General features: G+C 45.4%; 1 protein-coding gene across 1 annotated transcript in view; it reads left to right on the plus strand.

The window, feature by feature from the left end:
• PLXNC1 (plexin C1) overlaps nt 1-22048 on the plus strand; it is a 165392-nt gene that overhangs the window by 65991 nt on the left and 77353 nt on the right. The window contains exons 6-9 of the mRNA XM_058673854.1: nt 5899-6046; nt 10190-10277; nt 12803-12905; nt 13046-13132. Of these exons, the coding sequence (XP_058529837.1) occupies nt 5899-6046; nt 10190-10277; nt 12803-12905; nt 13046-13132 (426 nt within the window). The remainder of the gene's footprint in view (nt 1-5898; nt 6047-10189; nt 10278-12802; nt 12906-13045; nt 13133-22048) is intronic.

Here is a 22048-nt window from a genome sequence, read left to right on the forward strand (position 1 = left end):
CCTGCACCCACGTGGGAGACCCGGAAGAGGCTCTGAGCTCCTGGCTTCGGATTGGCTCAGCTCCAGCCATTGCAGCCATTTGGGGAGTGAGTCAACAGACGGAAGATCTTCCTGTCTAATTCTCTACCTCTCTGTATAGCTGACTTTCCAATAAAAATAGAATAAATCTTTAAAAATAAAGAAAAATATTTTGAAATGTTCTTAGAAAAATGGAATTAAAGCTTATTTATTTTGATTCCAAAAAATTGAAATCATGCGTAGCTTTTTATAATACACATATTATGGAGTTTTTGAAGACTCGTTGTATGTGTGAATCTAAGATTTTTTTTTTCACCAAAATAAGCTTCTCTTCTGATTCCATTTTTCCACAGACTCATCAAATATAATAGAAATCTCAGTAATAAATGTAGAAATTTCATGGACCTGATATAAAATAAGAGGGGACAAAAGGATTTTTTAAAAAATCGCTGAAATGACTGCCTGCACTATGAAAGCAATCATATTTTATATTAAATATGAAAAGAACATTTTAGGCTGATTAAGAAATTAATATAAAATACAGCATGCAGAAGAATTGAAATGGAATTCGACATCAAATAATTTGAATGTCTGATCATTTTCTTAGCTGTGAAGCAGCACATTACGGATGACAAAAGAAAATAATTATTTAAATACGTATTTTCCTTTGAACAAAAATCTGTAAAGAAGAGAATAAGAGTTAACTAAAGCACACATGGTAGGAAAAAGTTACCATAGACAGAATATTAATGCCAAAATAATGAGGCCAAGGAAAGAGAGGAGAAGCATGAAGACAAACTAAAAAGAGGGCAAAGGCATGCATTTTCACCAGAAAAGATTCAGGAAATATGTTCAACCTCATTTGTTATGAAATAAATACAAATTAAAGCAAAATCAGCTATATTCACACCCAGCGTTGGCAATACCAGGCAGCATAACCTTTTTGGAAAGCAACTGGCAGTGTGTTTCCAAAATCATAAGTGAATGCATTCTGTTTGAAGCCCTGGCTCCAGGCTTGGGATCCTGTAGGAGTGAAGTGGAAGAAGAAAGACCCTAAGCGTGACTGAGCCGTAGCTGGGGCCGTTGTAGAATCTAATATCTGGAAATTTCCAAACAGCTTGGCAATAAGCAGATTAGTTAAGTAAGAAAAGGTGGTGGGCCTGACACAGCGTTGGCCCTGTGGATCTTAACACCAACTCACCTTCCCGGTAGCCAAGTCCCGTCTCAGCTCCGGTGGCCTCCCTCTCTTTATTCGTATTATTTTAAGAAGGAACCATCAGCCAGATGAGGATTTCCATGTTGTATTTAAAAGCTTCAGCTTTCTTTTTTTTTTTTTTAAGATTTATTTTATTTTTATTGAAAAGGCAGGTATACAGAGAAGAGAGACAGAGAGGAAGATCTTCCATACAATGATTCACTCCCCAAGTGGCTGCAACAGCTGGAGCTGAGCCACTCTGAAGCCAGGAGCCTCTTCCAGGTCTCCCGCGTGGGTGCAGGGTCCCAAGGCTTTAGGCCATCCTCAACTGCTTTCCCAGGCCACAAGCAGGGAGCTGGATGGGAAGCGGGGCTGCCGGGATTAGAACCAGCTCCTAATGGGATCCCGGCTCATGCAAGGCAAGGACCTTAACCACTATGCCATTGCACCGAACCCAAAAGCTTTAGCTTTCTAACCATACTTTGCTAGAACATAAAGTCAAGCAAAAATACTTTCACCTCCCTGGCAACTCACTCTTCCTACCACATCTGGAAAAAAAGAAAAAGAAAGCATGCTGTCTTCCATCAACTCCAACCTGCTGTCTTCTCCCCTGATTGCCCGATCTGCAATTAGCTAAGTTTACTAGTGAACTTGTAAACTCATCCTATCATATAGCTGGTTGGAAGTATTCGTTTAAAAAAAAAGCATCTATTTATTCATTTTTATTTATTTGAAAGGCAGACCAACAGAGAGAGAAAATAAGTAATCAATCTTCCATGTGTGGTTCAGTTCCCAAGAGCCTGCAACAGCTGGGGCTGAGCCAGGCTAAAGCTAGGAGCTAGAATCTCCACCTGGATTGGCCAAGACCCAGGTACTTGAACTATCATTAACAAAAAGCTGGCTAGAAGGAGAGGCAAGACGCAAACCCAGGCTGTGTGGTATGGGATGCATCAGGAGGGGCTGTGGTACGAAGTGCAGCTCTCCCACTGACCCACTCTTCCATGATCTACGCTCTCCTACGTCTGGCCCTGCCACCGCCTCCTTGCTTGGCTCTGCTTTCTGATTCTAATTATTGCAGCTCAGTTTGGGCTGTTACTCTGTGCTTTGTTTGTAAACAATTGTATTGGTTTCCCTAGCTTTTATCTGCCGTCTATGTTCCTGTCTCCTTTATCTCCAGCTCAGATTGTTCCTCAAACTCCAGGCCCGTATCTAACTTGGTTTATCTTCATTTTTGTTTCAAAAAACATTTTTTTAATTGGAAAGGCAGAGTTGTAGAGAAAGAGAGACGGAATAAAAAGATCTTCTATCCACTGGTTCACTCTCCAGATGGCCACGATAGCTAAAGCCTACCTGATTCTAAGCCAAGAGCTCCTTCTGGGTCTCCTATGCAAGTGCAAGGTCTGAAGACTTTGGACCATTCTCTGCTGCTTTCCCAGACCGTGAGCAGGAAGCTGGATGGGAAGTGCAAGAGCTGGGACACAAACCAGCACCCATGTGAATGCTGGCACTTGCAGGCAATCCAGGCTGCTGCAGGCATTTGGAGAATGAACCAATGAATGGGAAATCTCTGTTCTCCACTTCCCTTTCTCTCTGCTTTTCAAATAAATGTAAATCAGTGTTCTTTCTAAATTCATGGAAAAATCACATTAAAAGATAAGCTTATGTTGGCATAAACATTTTGAAATCGAGGCATGGTTTATTCATAAAATGTATTTGTAAAGACCTCTCCTACTTCCAAAACCGAAATCTTCTACTCCAAATGTGTCTCTTTCCTCTGGCTATACCATCTCTGTGTATGGCAGCTGTGGCAATTGCCTCATGCATTTACTCATCCAGGTCCTTTCCATCCATGTCCTCTACTTCCAGTCCTACTCCATGTTCCCTTTCAAGGCAACATGTGCAGAGCGAATTTTTCTCATTTGCACCATCCCATCCTCGCTTAGACTTTCATCCAGTTTTCATGATCTCTTGATGCAGGAGGTGGGGAAGGAACTTCCGGTTCCAGCCTACTGAAGTATTCTGTATACTTCCAGGCAAAGACTCTAGGTGTTTGGCTTGGTAATATATTCAATGGCAATGCTTGGCACCTGGCACATTTACGGAATAAATAAATGGAATGATTACAATTATATAAGGACTGTGTGTGTGTGTGTGTGTGTGTGTGTGTAAGAACAGAAAGGGAATGTAAAAAATTTAGAAGAGTTGATGAATACTGGATTTTTCCAAGCTTTCTGATATTTTTTTGTCACAGTGCTTGGTTAATGGATTCAAGACGTGTTTGTACAAGGTGTATGACGTGACTGCATCCTAGGATGGGTGGGGCAGATGTGCATTCCAATCTGAAGAAGTCAGTAAGAATGAGAGCTCAGGGGTTTGATGACCTGGAGGGAGTGCTTTGGGGTTCGCTTCTGGCTCCTGGCCCTGGAGCTGGTGGGAGGTCAGGCCAGGTCAGGTTGGGATGATTGAACTGATCTTCCTCCATCCACATGATTCTGCAGCCTGGAAACAGAATCTGTTGAAAATGGAAAGATGGGGGGACTCCCAGGATACAGAATGGGCTTGGCAATCTCACTGGAGGAATAAAGAGGCAGGCAGTCCTCGGTGGCAGTGCAGAAAGTCTTCCTGGAGCTCAGGAGCAGAGAATAACTACCAGGGTGTCTGGACCATCACAGTACGGGGTGAGGTGCCCCTTCTCCCATCCCCACAGCTTCTGGCTCCTCCCACCTGCCTGCCAGGTCCCCTTCATGCACCTGAGGCAATAGACATAATTAATAAAAAGTAATACAATTAGAGGTATTGCTTTCTGAATTGGGAGACCTGACTGCCTCACCTTTTGGATTAAAAAAAAATTCTGCAGGGGAAATTTGAAGGCCTTCAAGGATACCTCCTGTACACACACACACACATACTCCTCCTCCCAAATCCAATTACGTTGGATTGTGGACCACAATCAACAATTTAAGTACTTGTCTTAAAAACTTGTTTATTTTACTTGGAAGAGTTACAGAGAGAGAGAAAAAGAAAGAAATTTTCCATCTGCCGGTTCACTGCCCAGAGGGTCACAATGGCTAGAGCTGGATCGATCCGATGCCAGGAGCCAGGGGCTTCTCCCCTGTGCCATCTTCTGCTACCTTCCCAGGCCATCCTCAGGGAGCTGGATCAGAAGTGGCGCAGCCGGGAAGTGAACTGGCACCCATAGAAGAAGTCAGTGGTGCAGATGGAGGATTAGGATACTATACCATCCTGCCAACCCCCATGAAGAAATTTAAAGGTAGAATTCATAGGTTCCCTTCTTTAAATAGTGATGGATAGCCTTCACATTAAGGAAGAGGAGGAGTGGGGGTTCCTGCGTCTGGTGCCATGTGCCTGCAATGAGTCCTGGCTCTGCTTCTGCTTCTGACTTCCTGTTCACACTCTCCCTAGGGGCGAGATCAAGTGCTTGGTCCCTCCCACGCACGAGGGAGACGTGGATGGAGTTCTGGGCTCGTGCCTTCAACCAGGCCCCGTCCTGGCTGTCATGGACATTGGGAGAATTAGCCAGTGGATGGAAAATCAATCTATCCTTCCCCCCCCACACACACACTCTTTTTCTTTCTCTCTCTCCACTGGTCTGCCTTTCGGATAAATGAATAAAATACATAAATAAACAAACATTTTTGAAAAAGAAATGGAAGATGTGGCAAGTGTATCCTAACACATGGACGTTTGAGGCTCTTTGAAATGAGCATTGGATGCAAAAGAAACAAATGAAAATACAAATCATGTGTTTGGAGGGGAGTACTTGATATCATAAAGATATGAATACATTTTTAAATTAGCGCACATATGAGTATTTTGCACAGTGCTGGTTAGACTCACAATCTCGCCCCTTTTGGAGAAGGGTGGTTCGTATGGGTGAATAATGTCTGAAACACTGTGAAGAGAAATAGGGAGCTATCTGCTTTATCAGATGTTAAATATGGTTAGTCACAGTAGTAAAGGCTTAATGACATCAGAATAGATCGATAGATTATGAGAACAGAGCAGAGTTCAGAAATAGACTCCAAATGCATGGTAATATAATCTATGACAAAAATGGTACTTGCGCTCAGTAGGAAAAAGAGGGGGCTTTGGGTTTGTTTTTGTTTCTAGTACGTGGTTATGACAAAGCTGATTAACCATCTGGATAGAAATTAAGTTGGGCTCTTATCTCACACTACATATAAAAATAAATTCCAGATGGATCAAAGATTTAAGTTTAAAAAAAAAATCAAGCAATAAAGACAGTGGGATAATCTTATATGTGTCTGTGGGAGACACCTATAGTCAAAGACTGGAAACCCTGTATTTGGCTACATTCAAACTTACTGTGGGAGGGTAGAAGATACTATACACCAAAGTTGCAAGATAAGCAGTAGATTAGGTGAAAATAAGTGTCAAAACCATGGTAGATAAGGATTAATATCTGGGCTATTCAGGGAGCTCTTACTTAAAAGCTGATAAGAAAGACACACTCAGAACAGAAATATGGCCCAAGAACAGGACTGTGAGATTCCCAAAAGAGCAAAGCCGGAGGGCCGACCCAACACCTCTTTCCATCAGCTCTTCTTTCTGGGGCAGGTCGAGGATGAACGCCTTTGAGCTCACGGAGGGATGGAGACCATGCAGAAACCAATCATCTGCTGCCTGTATCTTCTTCCCCGCAGAGCACAGTGACCATGGTGGGAAGCCTGGCTCCCAGACACTCGCAGTGCGTGGTGAGGAATGTGGACAGCGGCAAGGAGCTGTGCCGCGGGAGGAGTCCGCCCAACCGGACCTGCACCTGCAGCATCCCTGTGAGGCCAGCTCTCAGAGGTATGGGCACTCCTGGCTCCCTGTGATGAGGTGACAAATGCGAGTGAGATTGTCTGAGAAAGCAAGCTCCATCACAGAGCCTCCAAATAATGCCCTTCCTACAGACTCGTGCTTCCCTTGCCCACTGCCTCCTGCTTGCCCCAGGGCCTTGCTTCCACATGAGCCCAGAGAATAAGAGAGAAGGGTCTTTGGATAGGCAGACATCACTGAGCTGACTGTATCTAAATGGTCCAGACAGTGCGAAGATTCAAAAGGTGGGGAGTTCTCTAAGTGACATGAGAAACCAGAAAAACCAGTGATCCGCCAGCTTGAGCCTGTGACATTCATTCACTCAAACAAGAAGGATTTCTGGAACATCTCTTAGGGACACGGCATTCTGTTACCTGCTAGGAATTGTCTCACACACACACACACATAAGCCATTCCTTGCCCATTGTATTTAGAACCCATTGGGGGTAGAAATAAGTTAGCAGCTTCTACCATGCGGTGGGTAGGGGCAGAGATACCAAGGGAAGCACACAAAAAAGACACCTGGGGATGGCAAAGGGGCAAGGAGAGCTCCCTGGAAGAAGGGGTGTCTAAGCAAGGCTGCTGTAAGAGAGCAGGGTGAACGTGCTTGGCAGACAACAACTTGCTGGATGTCCAGGAGAGAAAAGCTTAGGAAAACCAGAAGTTCTATATGGGTACAGAAGAGAGGATGGGAGCGGGCAGAAAGCAAGAGTGCTGGAAGGCAGCGGAGGTGTATTCAAGCCCTCGTGAGCCACAGAGCCTATCCTGGGAGCTGTCATGAGATGCTGCAAGGCTTCAGGTTGAAACCTGACATGACCGGATGCACTTGGCAGAAAGGGATACATTGCCTGTCTCTTCAACAAGAATGTAAACCCACAGGGGAAGAGACTATGGGAGGACATCTTTTCGCTGTTGGGCCAAGGACAGAGCCAGGCACCAAGGGGCTGCTTACTGCTGGAGCGTTCAGATCTGAAAGCCTGAGAAGGCAAAGAGGGGAAGACTGAGCCCAGATACATGGGATGGGAAAGTGAAGATGCTGATTCCAGTTGGGAGGGAGTGTGGGGGCTGGGAGCGAGGCAGATGGGAAGCAAGAGAAGTGCATAGACGAGAGAAAGCAGAAGTAGTGCGAGGTGCGTGGGTGAGGAGGCCTGGGTGCTGATGGTCATGGGGTTGAGTCACCTGGGGGAACTGGAGTTAAATAGGGTGGTAGTCTCCTGTTGGGCTATGCCAATGAATTACCTGAGGTGGGGTAATTGAGAAGCAAAAGGGGGTTATTGCTTCTAATTCTGGGAGCTAGAGAACCCATAGTTCATGGCCAACCTCTTGTTTTGTCAAGACTTTTAATTTGACCTGCGGATTCAGCATCTGCCAAAGGCTTCCTCTCCGCTTTGCAGGTGGCACCTGTTGCTTTGTCCTCATGTGGCAGAAGGAGGCAGGGAACTCACTCTGAGTTCCTTTTCTGTGCATGATTTGATCACTTCCAAAGACCCCTGCCACTTAATACTGTCACACCAGATGTCAGGTTCCAGTATAGATCGAGGGAAGCACCCAGTTTATCCTACAACCCTCCAAGCAGAAGTCAGCGCTGCGGCTCAGGGACCTGAGGTTGAAAATGCCTGTTCGCCATGAGCTCCCGGGGGCTATTTAGGTCTGAACTGCTGGGAAAATCCCTTCCACATTTTGCTTTGTCTACGTGATTCAGCCTTTTCTTAGTTTCTGGTTCATTTTGCTCATTACCCTGCAGATCTTTCTCCACTACAAAATATGCTTTTAAAGCATCTGAGATTTCCCGGTCAAGCTGGTTGGTTGCTTTTAGAGCCTCCATCAGTAGCACCCAGCCTTTTATCTGCCTTTTTCTTTCTTTCTTTTTAAGATGTATTTATTTTCATTGGAAAGGCAGATTTGCAGAGAGAAGGAGCAACTGAGAGAAAGATCTTCTATCCAAGTGGCCACAATGACCAGAGTTGAGCTGATTCAAAACCAGGAGCCAGGAGCTTTTTCTGGGTCTCCCAAGTGGGTGCAGGGTCCTAAGGCTTTGGGTTGTCCTCCACTGCTTTCTCTGGCCATAAGCAGGGAGCTAGACATTAAATAGAGCAACCAGGACACAAACTGGTGCCTATATGGATCCTGGCACTTGTCAGGGGAGATTTAGCCACTTGAGCCATCATGTTGGGCCCCTGCCTACCCTTTTCTGAAGTCCATGCATATTCCGCTCAAGGAAATGATTTCACTTCCCATCTCTTGTATTCAGCTACCCACCGGCCTTTGCCCCCCTTCAGCTTAGAGTAACTTCACTCCTTTCACCAAATCCTATTTCCCTTTTGCTTTGAGACACTGGGGAAAAGTCTCCATTCCATGCAGTCTTACTAGATTCTGCTCCAGTGCTGTCATTCTGACACTCCCATCATGTACCCATGGACTCAAGCCATTTGTGTAAGTGATTCCAGAGCTGAGACCGTGAATATTCAGTTCCTTGTGACAGTTCCAAGTAGTGCTTTGTAAATAGCTGATGCTCAGCAAAGAGGGACTCTCACAGGCTTCAGCACTGGCCACTTGTCAGTTCCCATGGGCTGTGTGTTTGCGGGGAGTCTGGCCCGTCTGTACGCTGACATTCTAGGGTCAGTTCAGATGTGTTTGCTGCACCCTCCGTACCCCCTTGTCTTCACAATACAAGATTATCATTGCACTTAAACCCACTTTATCTGAACAGAGTTTGCTGTGGGACTCTGGCTGCCAGGTGGGATGGAGGAGGGGCTCCGGGGCTGCAGAGAGGCACCTAAAAGTAAGGGTGCTTAGACTTGGGGAACTGCACACTAACAACATTTCAGTAAGAAGTCTAGGGGCACCCACCAAGTTAGGCCAACCTCTTATTTTGTCAAGACTTTAATTTGAAAAGTATCACCTACATTCCCCATTGATCATGAAAGGAAGAAGATACCAATGCCTGCTTAGGAGCTGTGGTTCCTGGGCAGTGTTTGAAAGACGCTCCGGCCACAGTATGCCTTTGTTCTGTGGGAAACAGGGCGCTACCCACAGGATGCTGGACTCCATGTAGCCTGCCCAGTCAAGAGCCTGGGGGGAGAGGCCCTGGAACCTGTATGAATCTATTTCTCAAGTGATTCTGACAGCTGGCTTTGTGAATCATTACCTTGCATCAAGCAGACGTGGGTGTTGGAGGAAATACCGGAAACGTTGTGTTTCTCTGATGCTGATGTAGCACAGCTTTCAGCCTCTTGTCTTAGGCTTTGGGGATTTTCCAGCCAATGGGTAAGTTTTTAGAAGTAAATAAGAAAATCTTTCATTAGCTGCTTGGCCATGTTGACTCAAAAAGTTATGTATCCCAGGCTGTGGGAACGGTACCGTGGGGTTTGTTAGATAGGTCGATAGAGAATGATTTTTTCATTTATGCAAAGGACAGCGTGATAGAGAGAAAGAGAGCTTCCATTTGCTGGTTTACTCTCCAAGTGGCTGTAATACCAGATCTGGCCCAGGCTGAAGCCAGGAGTCAGGAACTCTATCCTGGTCTCCTGTGTGGGTGGCAGAGGCTCCATAACCTGGAGTTTCCTCCTGTGCCTTCCCAGGCACATTGCAGCTGGATGCTAACAGAGCAGCCAGGGCTTGAACCGGCACTCTGATACGGGATGCCAGGGTTACAGGTGGGAACTGCAGCTGCTGTGCTGCAATGCCAAGCCCTAGGTAAGTATTTTTAGAGCCGATTTTTCTGAAGGTGCAGCATTTCCTTCCTAACAGTCTAGTTTTCATCTCCTGCTTGCTCGACGACTTGTTTTATTCCTATGCTTGGCCAGTTACAAGCTAAGATAGTGATCCCAGGGAGAGTGTGAGATGTAAATGGGCTGTAAAATGGCTTTTTCCTAGTGATTATCCATGGGCGGTGTGGAACTAGATTTGGGTTCAGTCTGTTTGGAGCCTGGTGTTGTGCTGTGTGCGTGCCTGCTGCGAACAGCCCCAAGGGAAAGGAACCACATACTGATTGAAGCAGTCACCAACAGCTGGCACACTCATGCCCTCTATGCCGAGAAGGCAAAAACGTTCATTTGTTACTGAATGCGTGCAGCTATGCTTGACAATGACAGGAATCCGCCATAAACGCCTCTTTCCCGTCCTTTGCTCCAGATGTTCTGGCTGTCAGCGTGACGTTCTCCTTCGGTTCCTGGGATTTGTCAGAAAGATTCAACTTTACCACCTGCTTGTCCTTGAGAGAGTAAGGTTGCATTTGAAATATACATACTTTCTCACTGGTTTTGACTTATTTGTTCCACTCTTCAGTTTCCTAAAGAACTCTTTAGTGTGGTAGAACTTTCCAAAGTGCCTGTTGGAGGATACTCTGATGGGAGCCGGGAGAACCATTGAGCTCCTGAGATTGGCTGGGTCTGGCCTGTCCTCCTACCTTCCCTGGCCAGCTTCCCCATTCATCCCATCAGGGGTTGCGTTTTTCGTAAGGGCCAGGGCAGCCTGTAGGTAGACACAAAAGAAGGGATGTGGCTGGCTTCTCCGGCATCAGAGTGGTCTCAGGAGTTTAGGCTGATCAGGAAGGCCTGAGGGTGTAGGGTGAAGGGAATTTGAACTGAACAAGCACAAGATGGAGAAGTGTCCGTCATCAGAAGAATAGGTAAAATCAGTTATTTCTCTCCCCTTTGAACTACTCACCTGTTTAAGCTCCTAAAAGCAGAAAGACAGGGAATGAGTGCTTTTCAGATACCTGACTTCCTAGTTGCAAGTTGGGATGGAGGTTTCCATGGAAACAGTAGGAGGCTGTTCTGTTGTTCCCACCATGGTACAGTGGGACAACTCTGTGTCTTTTGGCCTTGCCTGGGAACTGTGATTTCTATGAGGTAAACAAATCCCATCCCCAGTGGGGAGGATGTTCTAGAATTCCTTTTTACTCCGGGGGTGCTTTGGGAGGGGCTGACTCAGCCAGGGTAGGTGATATCGAAGAAGCAGGATGCACTTACAGGAACAATGCAACGCTTGACACAGAAAATCTCAGAAGGTCAGGCCCATAGGAGGCAAGAGGGAGGTTTCAGGAGAATTCTACCAGGGAACATTAGAAGGGTCGTGGAAAATGTGTGTCGTGAAAAGCAGGACTTTCAAACCTTTTTAGCACCAAGATAAACACATCTTTTAACTCTGGTTTTCCATGGACTTTTTGAAACAGCTGCATATGGCCCAAAGAGAACTGAAAAACAATGTTTGCCCTGGGTCTCCAGGGCAGGAGGCGGCAGGAGAGGTGGTGACGGCTCCTAGGCCCCTGGTGTAGCAACCAGAAAGGACTCAGACCTCAGTCCGAGCTGCTCCCCAAGCCCAGCACCCTTTGCTCAGGGGAATGCTTCCTGTTAGAAAATCCCACGTGAGGGGAGAGACTCAGCATGCAAATCACCCACCTGCTTCTAGCTCACTCAGGTGCCCGATCCCCACAGATGGGGAATCTGTGGGTTTCTCTCTCGAAACTGTGGTTTCTGTGCGTCACTGTCTCAGAATCCTCCAGTGTGTGTTGAGCCGTAGGAGAGTACTTTAAAAAAAAATTGATGGAAAGATGGACACAAAGGGTAAGTTTAGTTTGCACACAGTTGTGCAGGACGTACACACTTTTTTCCATGATATGCATTTTTCTGTAGACGTTTTGAAGATCCCTTGTATGCATGAATTTCAATTTTTTTAGTGCCAATAAGCTTATCTTTTATTTTCATGGTGTATGAGATTTTTGAGGTCGTTTTGTATATAAACTATGAACTGAAGTCCCCTCGGCCTGCATTGGTCCCCTTGGCTGGCCCCACTGAAACCTCCTGGGGTCCCCTTTGGCTGTGTCTCCAGTTTAGCTCAGATTTCCCTTGTTATCATTTCTTTTCTTTAAAACTTGTTATGTATCTGTATATTTTACTTTAGAGGCAGGAGAGAATGCAATCACATATGCTGGTCTACCTCCCAAACACCGACAGGTGGGGTTGGCCCAGGCCAACGCCAAGGGACTAGAAAGTGCATCCAGGCTGCTTCCATAGATGGTGGTGGAGCTGGGCCTGGAGGCCCAGGCACTGTGATAAAAGATAGGGGTGAACCCAGGCAGTGTCTTTGCCACTCCACCAAACGCCTACCCCGTTCGTTATTGCTTCTTCAGCTCCATTTGTTCTAATGAGTGTTTTCAAGGCCTCCACAGTGAGCCATGCATAATGGATTATTTGATTAGTAGACACAGGTCTTCCTTAATTTGGTTATAAAGCAAACACTAGCACCCCAGTCCCTGTGTTTGCCAGGTAGCAGTTTTTGTCTCCCTCTTGCAGGCAGCCAGCCGTCTGACTGCTGAGTGAGTGAGGGCCTGCTGATTTGGGGGTGGAGGCGGAGGGAGGGGGTTCAGTCTTCAGAGAGACTTACCTGAGGGCAGACAAATAGTAGAACCCCGTTTGGAAACCAATTCAGTAGGCTCCTGTTATCTGGGACCAGCAGGTAACCCAAGCTCTGCGTTTCCATGGCAACACCTCTGCAGGTGTGAAGCCAATCCTCAAACCAGAAGGGCTTTCCAGCCAGCTCTGGGCACAGAGTCAGTGCTCTCTGCCCAGTCTCAAAGCACTGTCCTGGCTCTCCCTGGGTCATCCCAAGTCCATTCAGGGATTGTTTTTTTTTTTTTTTAATCCTGCTTTTCAACACTGGCTCGCCAAATCACAGAGGGACGTAGTAGCCTATGAACGGTTTCCTTAAAGTGGAAGAAATGAAGTTGGTTTTTCCTGTTGTCAGATGCCTAGGATGCATTGCAACTGGCTGCACGTGGTGTAAAAGTGAGAGAAAGTGTATCCACCCCCTCACAGCGTGTGACCCTTCGGATTACGAGAGGAACCAGGTAAAGTGACCTTCGCTGTGTTACCAGGCCTTACCACAAATGACCGTGCATGCCTCCCGCCTCCCACCCGTCTTCTGTACGTGTTCTGTACCTGAAGTGGCCCACCTGTCAGAAGGTTGAAGGCATGCTCTGCCTTTCAGGAGCTCTGTCAAGCTGCTGTTGAGAAATCACCCAAGACGCTGGGAGGAGGAAACTTCAAGACTAACAGCACCAGCCAAGGCTTTCAGGTCAGACCCCGCTCTCATGTCAGTCCTGGGAAAACTCCTTTCAGTGGTCTCCTCCGGTTGGGGGGGTGGGTCTTCTTTAAAAAAAAAACAAAAAACAAAAAACTATGCATTTGACTTTGTATCCAAACTCTCTTTTTCATTTTTGGGTTTTTTTTTTTTCTTGAAACCAGATTTCACCTAATTGAGTCAATACATCAACGGCACACTCACATAAAAGAAATTAAAACTCTGTAATGATGAAAAATGATGTTGTGCCAGTAGGAGTGAAATTGTAAAGGTGACTTTGTGGCTCATTTGGGGAGTATTAGAAGGAAGTCCAGTATGGGGATTTCAATTCCAATCATATGTGGGGTGCTTCAGAAAGTTTATGGGACAACGCAATTGGAAGATAACATTTATTTTGTTGCAAAACTTTTGAAACCCCCAAATAGCTTTTATCATAAAAAAATGTTTCCCACAAATTGAAGGCTTTTCGTATGCACGATTGGCAGAGTCTAATGTCACAGTCACAGTTTGGGGGGTGGGGTGTATGTGTGTGGATGAGGACTATGAAGTGCAATCCTGATTAGGTTATTTTCCTTAGCTTTGTATGGATGATCTAATACTTCTATAAGGGCTCTGCAAAAAAAGAATATAGGGAATGCATACTATGATCAAACAATGGACAGGTGTCAAATTTTTGGCACCAAAATAAACGTAACTTTAAATTTCAAGAGTGTTTCAGAAATGTCCCTGCTTAGGGCCTAGTTCTGCCAGCCAGAAGTGCACTGCACATCCAAATGTGGTGGAAAACAAACAAAAATGGACCAAGTTCCTGCCCTCATTAACCTTTGAAGCGAACAGGAGCAGACAAATTAAAAGCAACAGTATCTGGGGGGAAAAAAAAACCCCAACTGACTATTTCATGACTAATCTGTGCCTTTGACTTATCCATTTGCTGTTACTTAAGGTCAAGTGCCAATACAAATAAGCAGCACGTTTTTAATCATTACTGAAAAGTTGATCGTAACTTTAGGTGAATTAAGTAGCAGGCAGAGAGAATGTGAATCAAAATGGATTATGAACTTCATTAAAGGCATTAGAAAAGCTTGCTGTGCCAATATCCCAAGACGTTGAAGTCATTGAGGTTTGATTAAGTGAAGGGCTACTTTTCTCTTGTTTGTAAAACAGGTCATGGGGACAGGGACTTGGCGCCGCTAGGCGGGGGCGGGGAGAGGGGGAGGCTTTTTCAGAATTGAATCTCCTTGTCCTTTCGGTTGGTTATGACTGGCGGTAACGTATCCGTGGTTTAACATTGGCACCATTTTGAAGCGTACAGTTCAGTAGTGCTAGGTATGTTCACAGTGCCTGCAGCCGATGTTCAAAGCTCCTTCATCTTGCAAAAATGAAACTCCATACTCGTGAAGTTAAAATTGCTCATCCTTCCTTCCCCAAGCTCCTGGCAACAAAGCTTCTAGTTTCTGTCTGTGTGACTTGCACGGCTTTGGGCACCTCGTATAAACGGAATCCGCTTGTGCTTCCCTTTGGGTGACTGGCTCCTTTCACTCAGCATAATGTCCTCAAGCTTCTGCCATATGGTAGCATGGGTGAGAATTCCTTTCCTTTATAAATGATTGAAAAATATTCCTCCGTGAGTGTGTGTGTGTGTGTGTGTGTGTGTACACGTACGTGCGCGCATGTGCACGCAACACAGTTTGTTTATCCATTTATTCATCAGTGGACACTTGGGTTGTTTCCACATTTTAGCTATTGAGGATAGTGCTGCTATGAACATGGGAAGACAACTCTCTCTTTGAGACCCTGCTTTCAATTCTTTTGGGTATATGCCCAGAAGTAGAGCTTCTGGATCATGTGGGTAATTCTATTTTTAAGTTTCTGAGGAACCACTACAAGTGTTTTCCATATTGGCTATGCCATTTTGGCATTCCTTCTAACTGTGCATAGAGGCTCCAATTCTCCCACATCCTTGCCAACACTTGCTTTTTCTAGTTGGTTTATTGTTATTGTAGCATCCTGCTGCTTGTGAGGTGGTATCTCATTGTAGTTTTGATTTGCATTTCTGTAATAATTTGAGATGTTGAGCATCCTTTTATGTGCTAGTCAGCCATGTGTATATGTCTTTGGAGAAACGCCTATTAAGTCCTTACCTCATTTTTAGTGGCTTGGTTTTGTGGTGGTTGAGTATCGGGCGTTCTTGATATATTCTGGATATCAGCCCCTTATCAGATGTGGCACTTGCAAATATTTTCTCGCATTCTAAAAGTTTCCTTTTCTCTCTGTTGATTTTGTCCTTTGAAGAACAGAAGTTTTTCATTTTGATGCCTATGCTTTGGGTGTGAGATCCAAGATTTCATTGCCAAATCCAATGTCAGAAGCCCTTCCAGTGCCTTGTTTATCCTCTAAGAATGTTATAGCTTTAACTCTTGTGTTTAAATCTTTGATCCAGTTTGAGTTTCTTTTTGTTTATGACAGGAGGTAAGGGCCTCTTCCCCTTTTCCTTTTTTTTTTTTTTTTTTTTTGGTGTATTTTTGAAATTTTTGTTTGGGGTGGAGACAGGGAAGGAAAAAGAGCTCCTATTGCAATGGCCAGGACTGGATCCAGTCAAAGTCAGGAGGCAGGAACTGAATCCAGCTCTCCTGCTTGGGTGGCAGGGACCCAAGTACTTGAACCATCAGTGCCTTGCACAATCTGAGTTTGGCAGGAAGCTAACGTCAGGATCTAGAGGCATGAATCAAAGCCATGGACTTGGACTTGGGACTTAGACATCTTAGCTGGTGTTGTGGTAGCTAAGGAAAATGCCTGACACTCCATTCATTCTTGTCCACATTTGCCAGTACCATTTCCTGAAAAGAATCTTATTTCATCAATGAATGATCTTGGTATCTTTGTAGAAAATCACTTAGCCATACGTTTAAGAGTTTATCTCTGGATATTCTTTCCTATTCCCTTAGTCCATATCACTGTCTTTAAGTCAATATCCTGTTTAGTGCAGCTTTGTAAGTAAATTTTGAAATCAAGAATAGTGAGACTTCCGAAACTTTATTCTTTTTCAAGATTGTTTTGGTGGAGGTTAAACTTTTAATTTTGAGATAATTGTAGATTCAAAAAATAATAGTATATATGTCTTTTACCTAGTTTCTTCCAGTAGTAACACTTTACATGACCATAGCACAGTATCACACCCAGGATATTAGCAGTGACCGCAATCAAATTACCAGACAGCTTTAGAGTCACAAGACTCCCCATGTTGCCCTCTTGTAGCCCCACCCACTTCCTTCCTCCCTCCAGCTCCTCTGCTGTGACATCTGGCAATCACTAATGGGTCTTGCATTTCTATTATTTTGCCATTTCAGGAATTTTATATAAACAGAGTCATCCTGGAGGCTGGAGCAATGGCTCAATTGGCTAGTCCTCAGCCTGCAAGCACCAATATCCCATACGGGTGCCAGTTCCTGTCTTGGCTGTTCCACTTCTGATCCAACTTCCTGCATATGGCAATGGAGGGTGGCCCAAAGCCCTGGGACCCTGCAGCTACATGCCTGACCCAGAAGAAGCTCCTGACGTCTGATCGGCTCAGCTCCAGCCATTCTAGGCTTTTGGGGAGTGAACCAGTGGATTGAAGATCTTTCTTTCTCTGTCTCGCCTGTTTGTAAATCTACCTTTCCGATAAAAGTAAATAAGTCATTTAAAAAAATAGTCATCAGACCTGGTGGCATGGCCTAGTGGCTAAACGTGTCGGGAGCACATCAGGATCCCATTTGGACGCCAGTTCTAATCCCGGCAGCTCCACTTCCCATCCAGCTCCCTGCTTGTGGCCTGGGAAAGCAGTTGAGGATGGCCCAAAGCTTTGGGACCTTGCACCCATGTGGGAGACCTGGAAGAGTTTCCTGGCCCCTGGCTTTGGATCGGCACAGCACTGGCCGTTGCGCTCATTTGGGGAGTAAATCATCGTACGGAAGGTCTTCCTCTCTGTCTCTGCTCTCTGTATATCTGACTTTGTAATAAAAATAAATAAATCTTTAAAAAAATAATAAAAAAAATATTCATCCACATATACCCTGGAATGGATTAGCTCTTTTTTTTTAGGACTTATTATTGAAAGAGTTGCAGAGAGAGAAATAGACAGAGAGAGTAAGATCTTCCATCTACTGGTTCACTCCCCAGATGACTGCAATGGTCAGGGCTGGGCCTTGCCGAAGCCAGGAGCTTCATCTGGGTGTCCATGAGGGGATCAGGGCCCCAAACACTTGGGTCTTTTCTCAGGCCATTAGCAGGAAACTGGATTGAAAGTGGAGCAGCTGAGACCCAAACTAACACACTTGTGGGATGCTATTGTCTTGAGTGGTGGCTTTATCCACTATGCCACAAGACTCTGATCACCAGGATTAGCTTTGTAAACTCAGTTATGCTCTGGAAATGACTTTAAGGTTTCTACTTTTTATGTATCAATAATTCATTTCTTTTAGTGGTTGAGATGTAGTCTAAACAGTGGCTTTTAAACTTATCTAAAGAGGGAAATAATGAATTCCCTGTATCCTGGTTCCTGTCTCCTTGGAACTCTGATGACTGTATACAATGAAAAGCATTGGGGCCACCAAGGGAGAAACAAGAGGCTGAAAATAAACGAAAGTCCAGATCTGTCTTTGGTGCCTCTCTGTGGATGAGCCTTCTAAGTGTAGAGAAAGAAGTTTGTTGATATGGAAATATTTTCCTCCAATGTCTGACTCAGCGCAGCTTCGCAATTCTGGTTGATAGGGGAAGGGAGTGTTATTTGTCACAGGAGGGATTTCTCATGCTCTGGGGAACCCTGCCATCTCTCACCGTCATGTGGAGTGTGTAGCATTTCAGTTTCCGTTTTGAGTCTTCCTTGTCTTGGCCTCAGATGAAGTACTCAGCCTCTTTGCAACTCTTTGCCTAGCAGCAAAGCCATGGAGCACTCTCGTGGAAGGCATCTTTCCACTTTGCATGTGTAGTCAGTGCTTTCTGTGTGCTGAGCCCTGGAGGGGGTGCAGGCACAGTCCCAGGCTTCACGAGCTGGAGCCTGATTGATTCTTTGCGCAGGTGTTTGTTGACTGTCTAGTAGATGCCGTTAGGTTGAGTTCCACAGATTCCAGGAAGACAGAAATGAATTAGGCATATATCTCCAATTATCATCTTCTAGAATCTTCCATGAATACATAATTGACAAAAGGAGATGAAAAGTGTTACCAGAGGCAATGTACCAGCAAATATATAAAGCCAGAGAACCTTTCTGTGCCCAGGGCTTGATCTCAGTTCGTGCTGTTTATTGAAGCCCACTGCCTGACAGTTGAAAACACTTCATCAGGGTGGTTGGTTAAGTCTTTGATTGATAGATGGATTGATTGATGGAGATGGCATGTCAGCTCACCATTGAGAGAGTCCAGACACATGGAGATGAGGAAGCACGTGTTCTAAGCCACACTGTGACAGGAGGCAGAAAATTCTAGGGCACCCACTGCTGGAAGCCCTGAAGGAATTCAGTCTGACCGTAGCAGAGCTCACCAGAAATCATAGCACATGTGATGGAAATGGCCCTAGGGTTTGGGCTGTATCCTTCAGTGTCAAAGGGATACTGTTTGGGACATTGTTTTAAGGTTTGCATTCCCTCATGGGTCCTGGTTCAGTCATGAACCAATCACTCTTACACTTGTCATTGACACTTGGGCCCATATTTCTACCAAGTCCCGGACATGTGAGAAGAAGAACTCAGCAATCTATGTTGGCTCTTGGATGCAGGCCGTTACCTCTCCAGAGACCACCCAATGTCTGTCTTCTCACACAGAGACGTGTTGAACAGGTGAGACCCTGCCAGACACCAGGGACCCCATCTCTCTGACTGTTTGCATTTGTTGCCAGTCTCCCAGGCAGTGCTTCACCTGCCGCCGCCTCCCCTCTGCTTTCCAACAGTGGTCGTAGATATCTCTGCTGTGGCATTCTAATCTTCATTATTCCTCAGAGTGTGGACTGCTCGGAGGCAGCGGTCAGCCCTGCACAGCCCTGCACAGTCGCATCAACTGCTCTTCCCACAGCCTTGCCCCACCTGTCTCTCTTCCTCCATTACTTTTCAGGTTGCATGTTAATGTCTCAAGGGCAAGCCAACGAACTTTTTGAGACATTGCCTCCAAAAGTGAAAGTATATTTTAAAATTTTGTTTGCTTTTTAAGGCTAACATAAAGAGAACAGATTTTGTGTAGTTCACAAACACAATTCTAAGAATATTATGGTACTTCTTCCCTCTAATAACCCTACTACTTTTTTGATTTATATATTTCTGTTGGAAAGATATTTACAGAGAGAAGGAGACACAGAGAGAAAGGTCCTCCATTTGCTGGTTCCACTCCCCAAGTGGCTGCATTAGCCAAAGTTGAGCCCATCTGAAGCCGGAAGCCAAGAACTTCTTCTGGGTCTTCTTTTTTTTTTTTTTTAAAGATTTATTTATTTTATTACAAAGTCAGATATACAGAGAGGAGGAGAGACAGAGAGGAAGATCTTCCGTCTGATAATTCACTCCCCAAGTGACCACAACGGCTGGTGCTGCGCCGATCCAAAGCCAGGAACCTGGAACCTCTTCCGGGTCTCCCACGCGGGTGCAGGGTCCCAATGCATTGGGCCGTCCTCGACTGCTTTCCCAGGCCACAAGCAGAGAGTTAGATGGGAAGTGGAGCTGCCGGGATTAGAACTGGCGCCCAAATGGGATCCTGGTGCGTTCAAGGCGAGGACTTTAATCGCTAGGCCATGCCATTGGGCCCTCTTCCGGGTCTTCTATGCAAGTGCAGCATGCTAAGACTTTGAGCCATCCTCTATTGGTTTCCCAGACTATAAGGAGGTGGCTGGATGGGAAGCGGATCAGCCAGGACATGAACTGGTGCTCATAGGGATGCTGGTACTTGGAGGTGGAGGGTTAGTTAGTTGAGCTATTGAACTGGACCCCATCCCACCTCCTTTTTTCTTTCTTTTTAAAATTGTGTGATTTTGTGTGTGTGTGTGTGTGTATTTATGAGGCAGATATACAGAGAGGAGGAGAGACACAGAGGAAGATCTTATGTCTTCTGATTCAATCCCTGAGTGGCTGAAACGACCAAAGCTGCACTGATCCGAAGCCAGGGGCCTGAAGCCTGTTCCAGATGTCCCACACGGATACAGGGTCCCAAGGCTTTGGGCTGTCCTTGACTGCCCTCCCAGGCCACAAGCAGGGAGCTGGATGGGAAGCAGGGACGTTGGGATTTGAATCAGTGCCCATTATGGGATCCCGGTGCATTCAAGGTGAGGACTTTAGCCAATAGGCTACCACATTTGGCCCTGGGATAACATATTTTTAAGTTTCCTTTATAGTCAAGGCGTAATGCTCCACTAAATAAAGAGTTCAATAAGTAAAAAATAGAAAGACCACTGTTTAGCAGGAATATAGAGAAGGATTATAAACAATAATCAGAACCAAAGATGTAAATTAAAAATATGTTTATACTCATATCATCACAAATCACAGAAAACATGTATTGTCTCTTGGGGTTAGATTTAGTTCATTAAGCATCATAATTTCCAGTTGCATCCATTCTGTCTCAAAAGTCAGGATTTCAAGTGTTTTTATGATTGAGTAATATTCCATTTGTATATGTACTCATTTTCTTTATATTGTCATTAGTTCATGGTTGTCTAGGCTGCTTCCATATCTTAGCTATTGTGGATCCAGCTGCTGGAAACATGGGTGGATAGATGACTCTTTAATATGGCAATTTCAGGAAATTAAATGTCAAGTATGCCTTCAGTGGCTTCCCAGTGCTGGATGCTGTAGGATTCACTCCATTTACTCCTGCATTCAGGATGTGTTTGTTGAGCATTTAGTCTGCTGGACAGACTTGCCACAGTCTCTGCTCATGGGAAACATGCCTTGGAGAACCTAAAGCAGTTTGGAGGAAGCATTATTTTCCTGAAGCAATTGAATGTGCATAGCCAAGATAGAAGAAAGAATGGCAGAATGTACCACCTTGAACAATGGTAGCTAATATTTGTTTGTACTCTTGTTAATACTTGATCTAACATAGGCCCAGAGTATCTGCTTACTTAAGCTTCATAATGGTTCTTGTTTCCCCGAGTCAGCACACTAGGACCTTTTAGCTTAGGTTAAGTAGGTGGTAAAGGATCAGCAAGAGAATCCAAGTTAGGCAAATTGACTCAAGAGTTCACAGTCAGGACTCCTCGCCTATGTCATATGACCTGAGTTGAATATAAGCAAGCGTTACATTGAGTAGTAGTATGATAACATTCCTCTTAGAAGAGAGGCATCATCAATATTGGCTGCTGTGGGCAGGGAAACCATCAAAATCTAGCCCATTTTTGCCATTCATTGTGGGATAAGACTAAGACCTATATCTTGCCCAGGTTGGGAGGGAGGACAGGAGTGGCTTGGGTGTGGTTAGAGAGAAGGACTCAGACCTGGACTGGGGTGGGCATCTCCTTCAAGACAGAGAAAGCCAGGGAGGCCGGAAGTGGGGAACTGGAGTCCTTCTGAGAGTAGATCGTCAAGAGTCTCATGCTCAAGTTGATATGTGGCAGAGAAGTAGAGGTTGAGTGGCATCAGGGGTCACTGCTGAAGCAATCTGTCTTCCCTGGTATTGGAGTTGGGATTCCCCCAGGCTTGTTCTGAGGAGCCCCAGTGGGAAGGCTCCGTGGTGAAGAGTCACGCCATTCAGGAATGACCCTGGCAGCCCCACCCTCAGTGTCCAGGCTCCCTTTCTTGAGTTCCCAGGTCAGACAAGTGTGATGCCTTGTATTGGAGCATCCTGGTATGTTGTTTCAAGAGGCATTGCTGCCAATTTCCAGAACCCATCAGAAGTTATATCCAAGTCCCCAGGGGGCTGCTGCTTGCCCTGGGGGCTAGACATCAAATAGATGGCT

Source organism: Ochotona princeps, chromosome 15 (assembly GCF_030435755.1).
Source record: "Ochotona princeps isolate mOchPri1 chromosome 15, mOchPri1.hap1, whole genome shotgun sequence".
In the NCBI taxonomy this organism is placed as follows: domain Eukaryota; kingdom Metazoa; phylum Chordata; class Mammalia; order Lagomorpha; family Ochotonidae; genus Ochotona; species Ochotona princeps.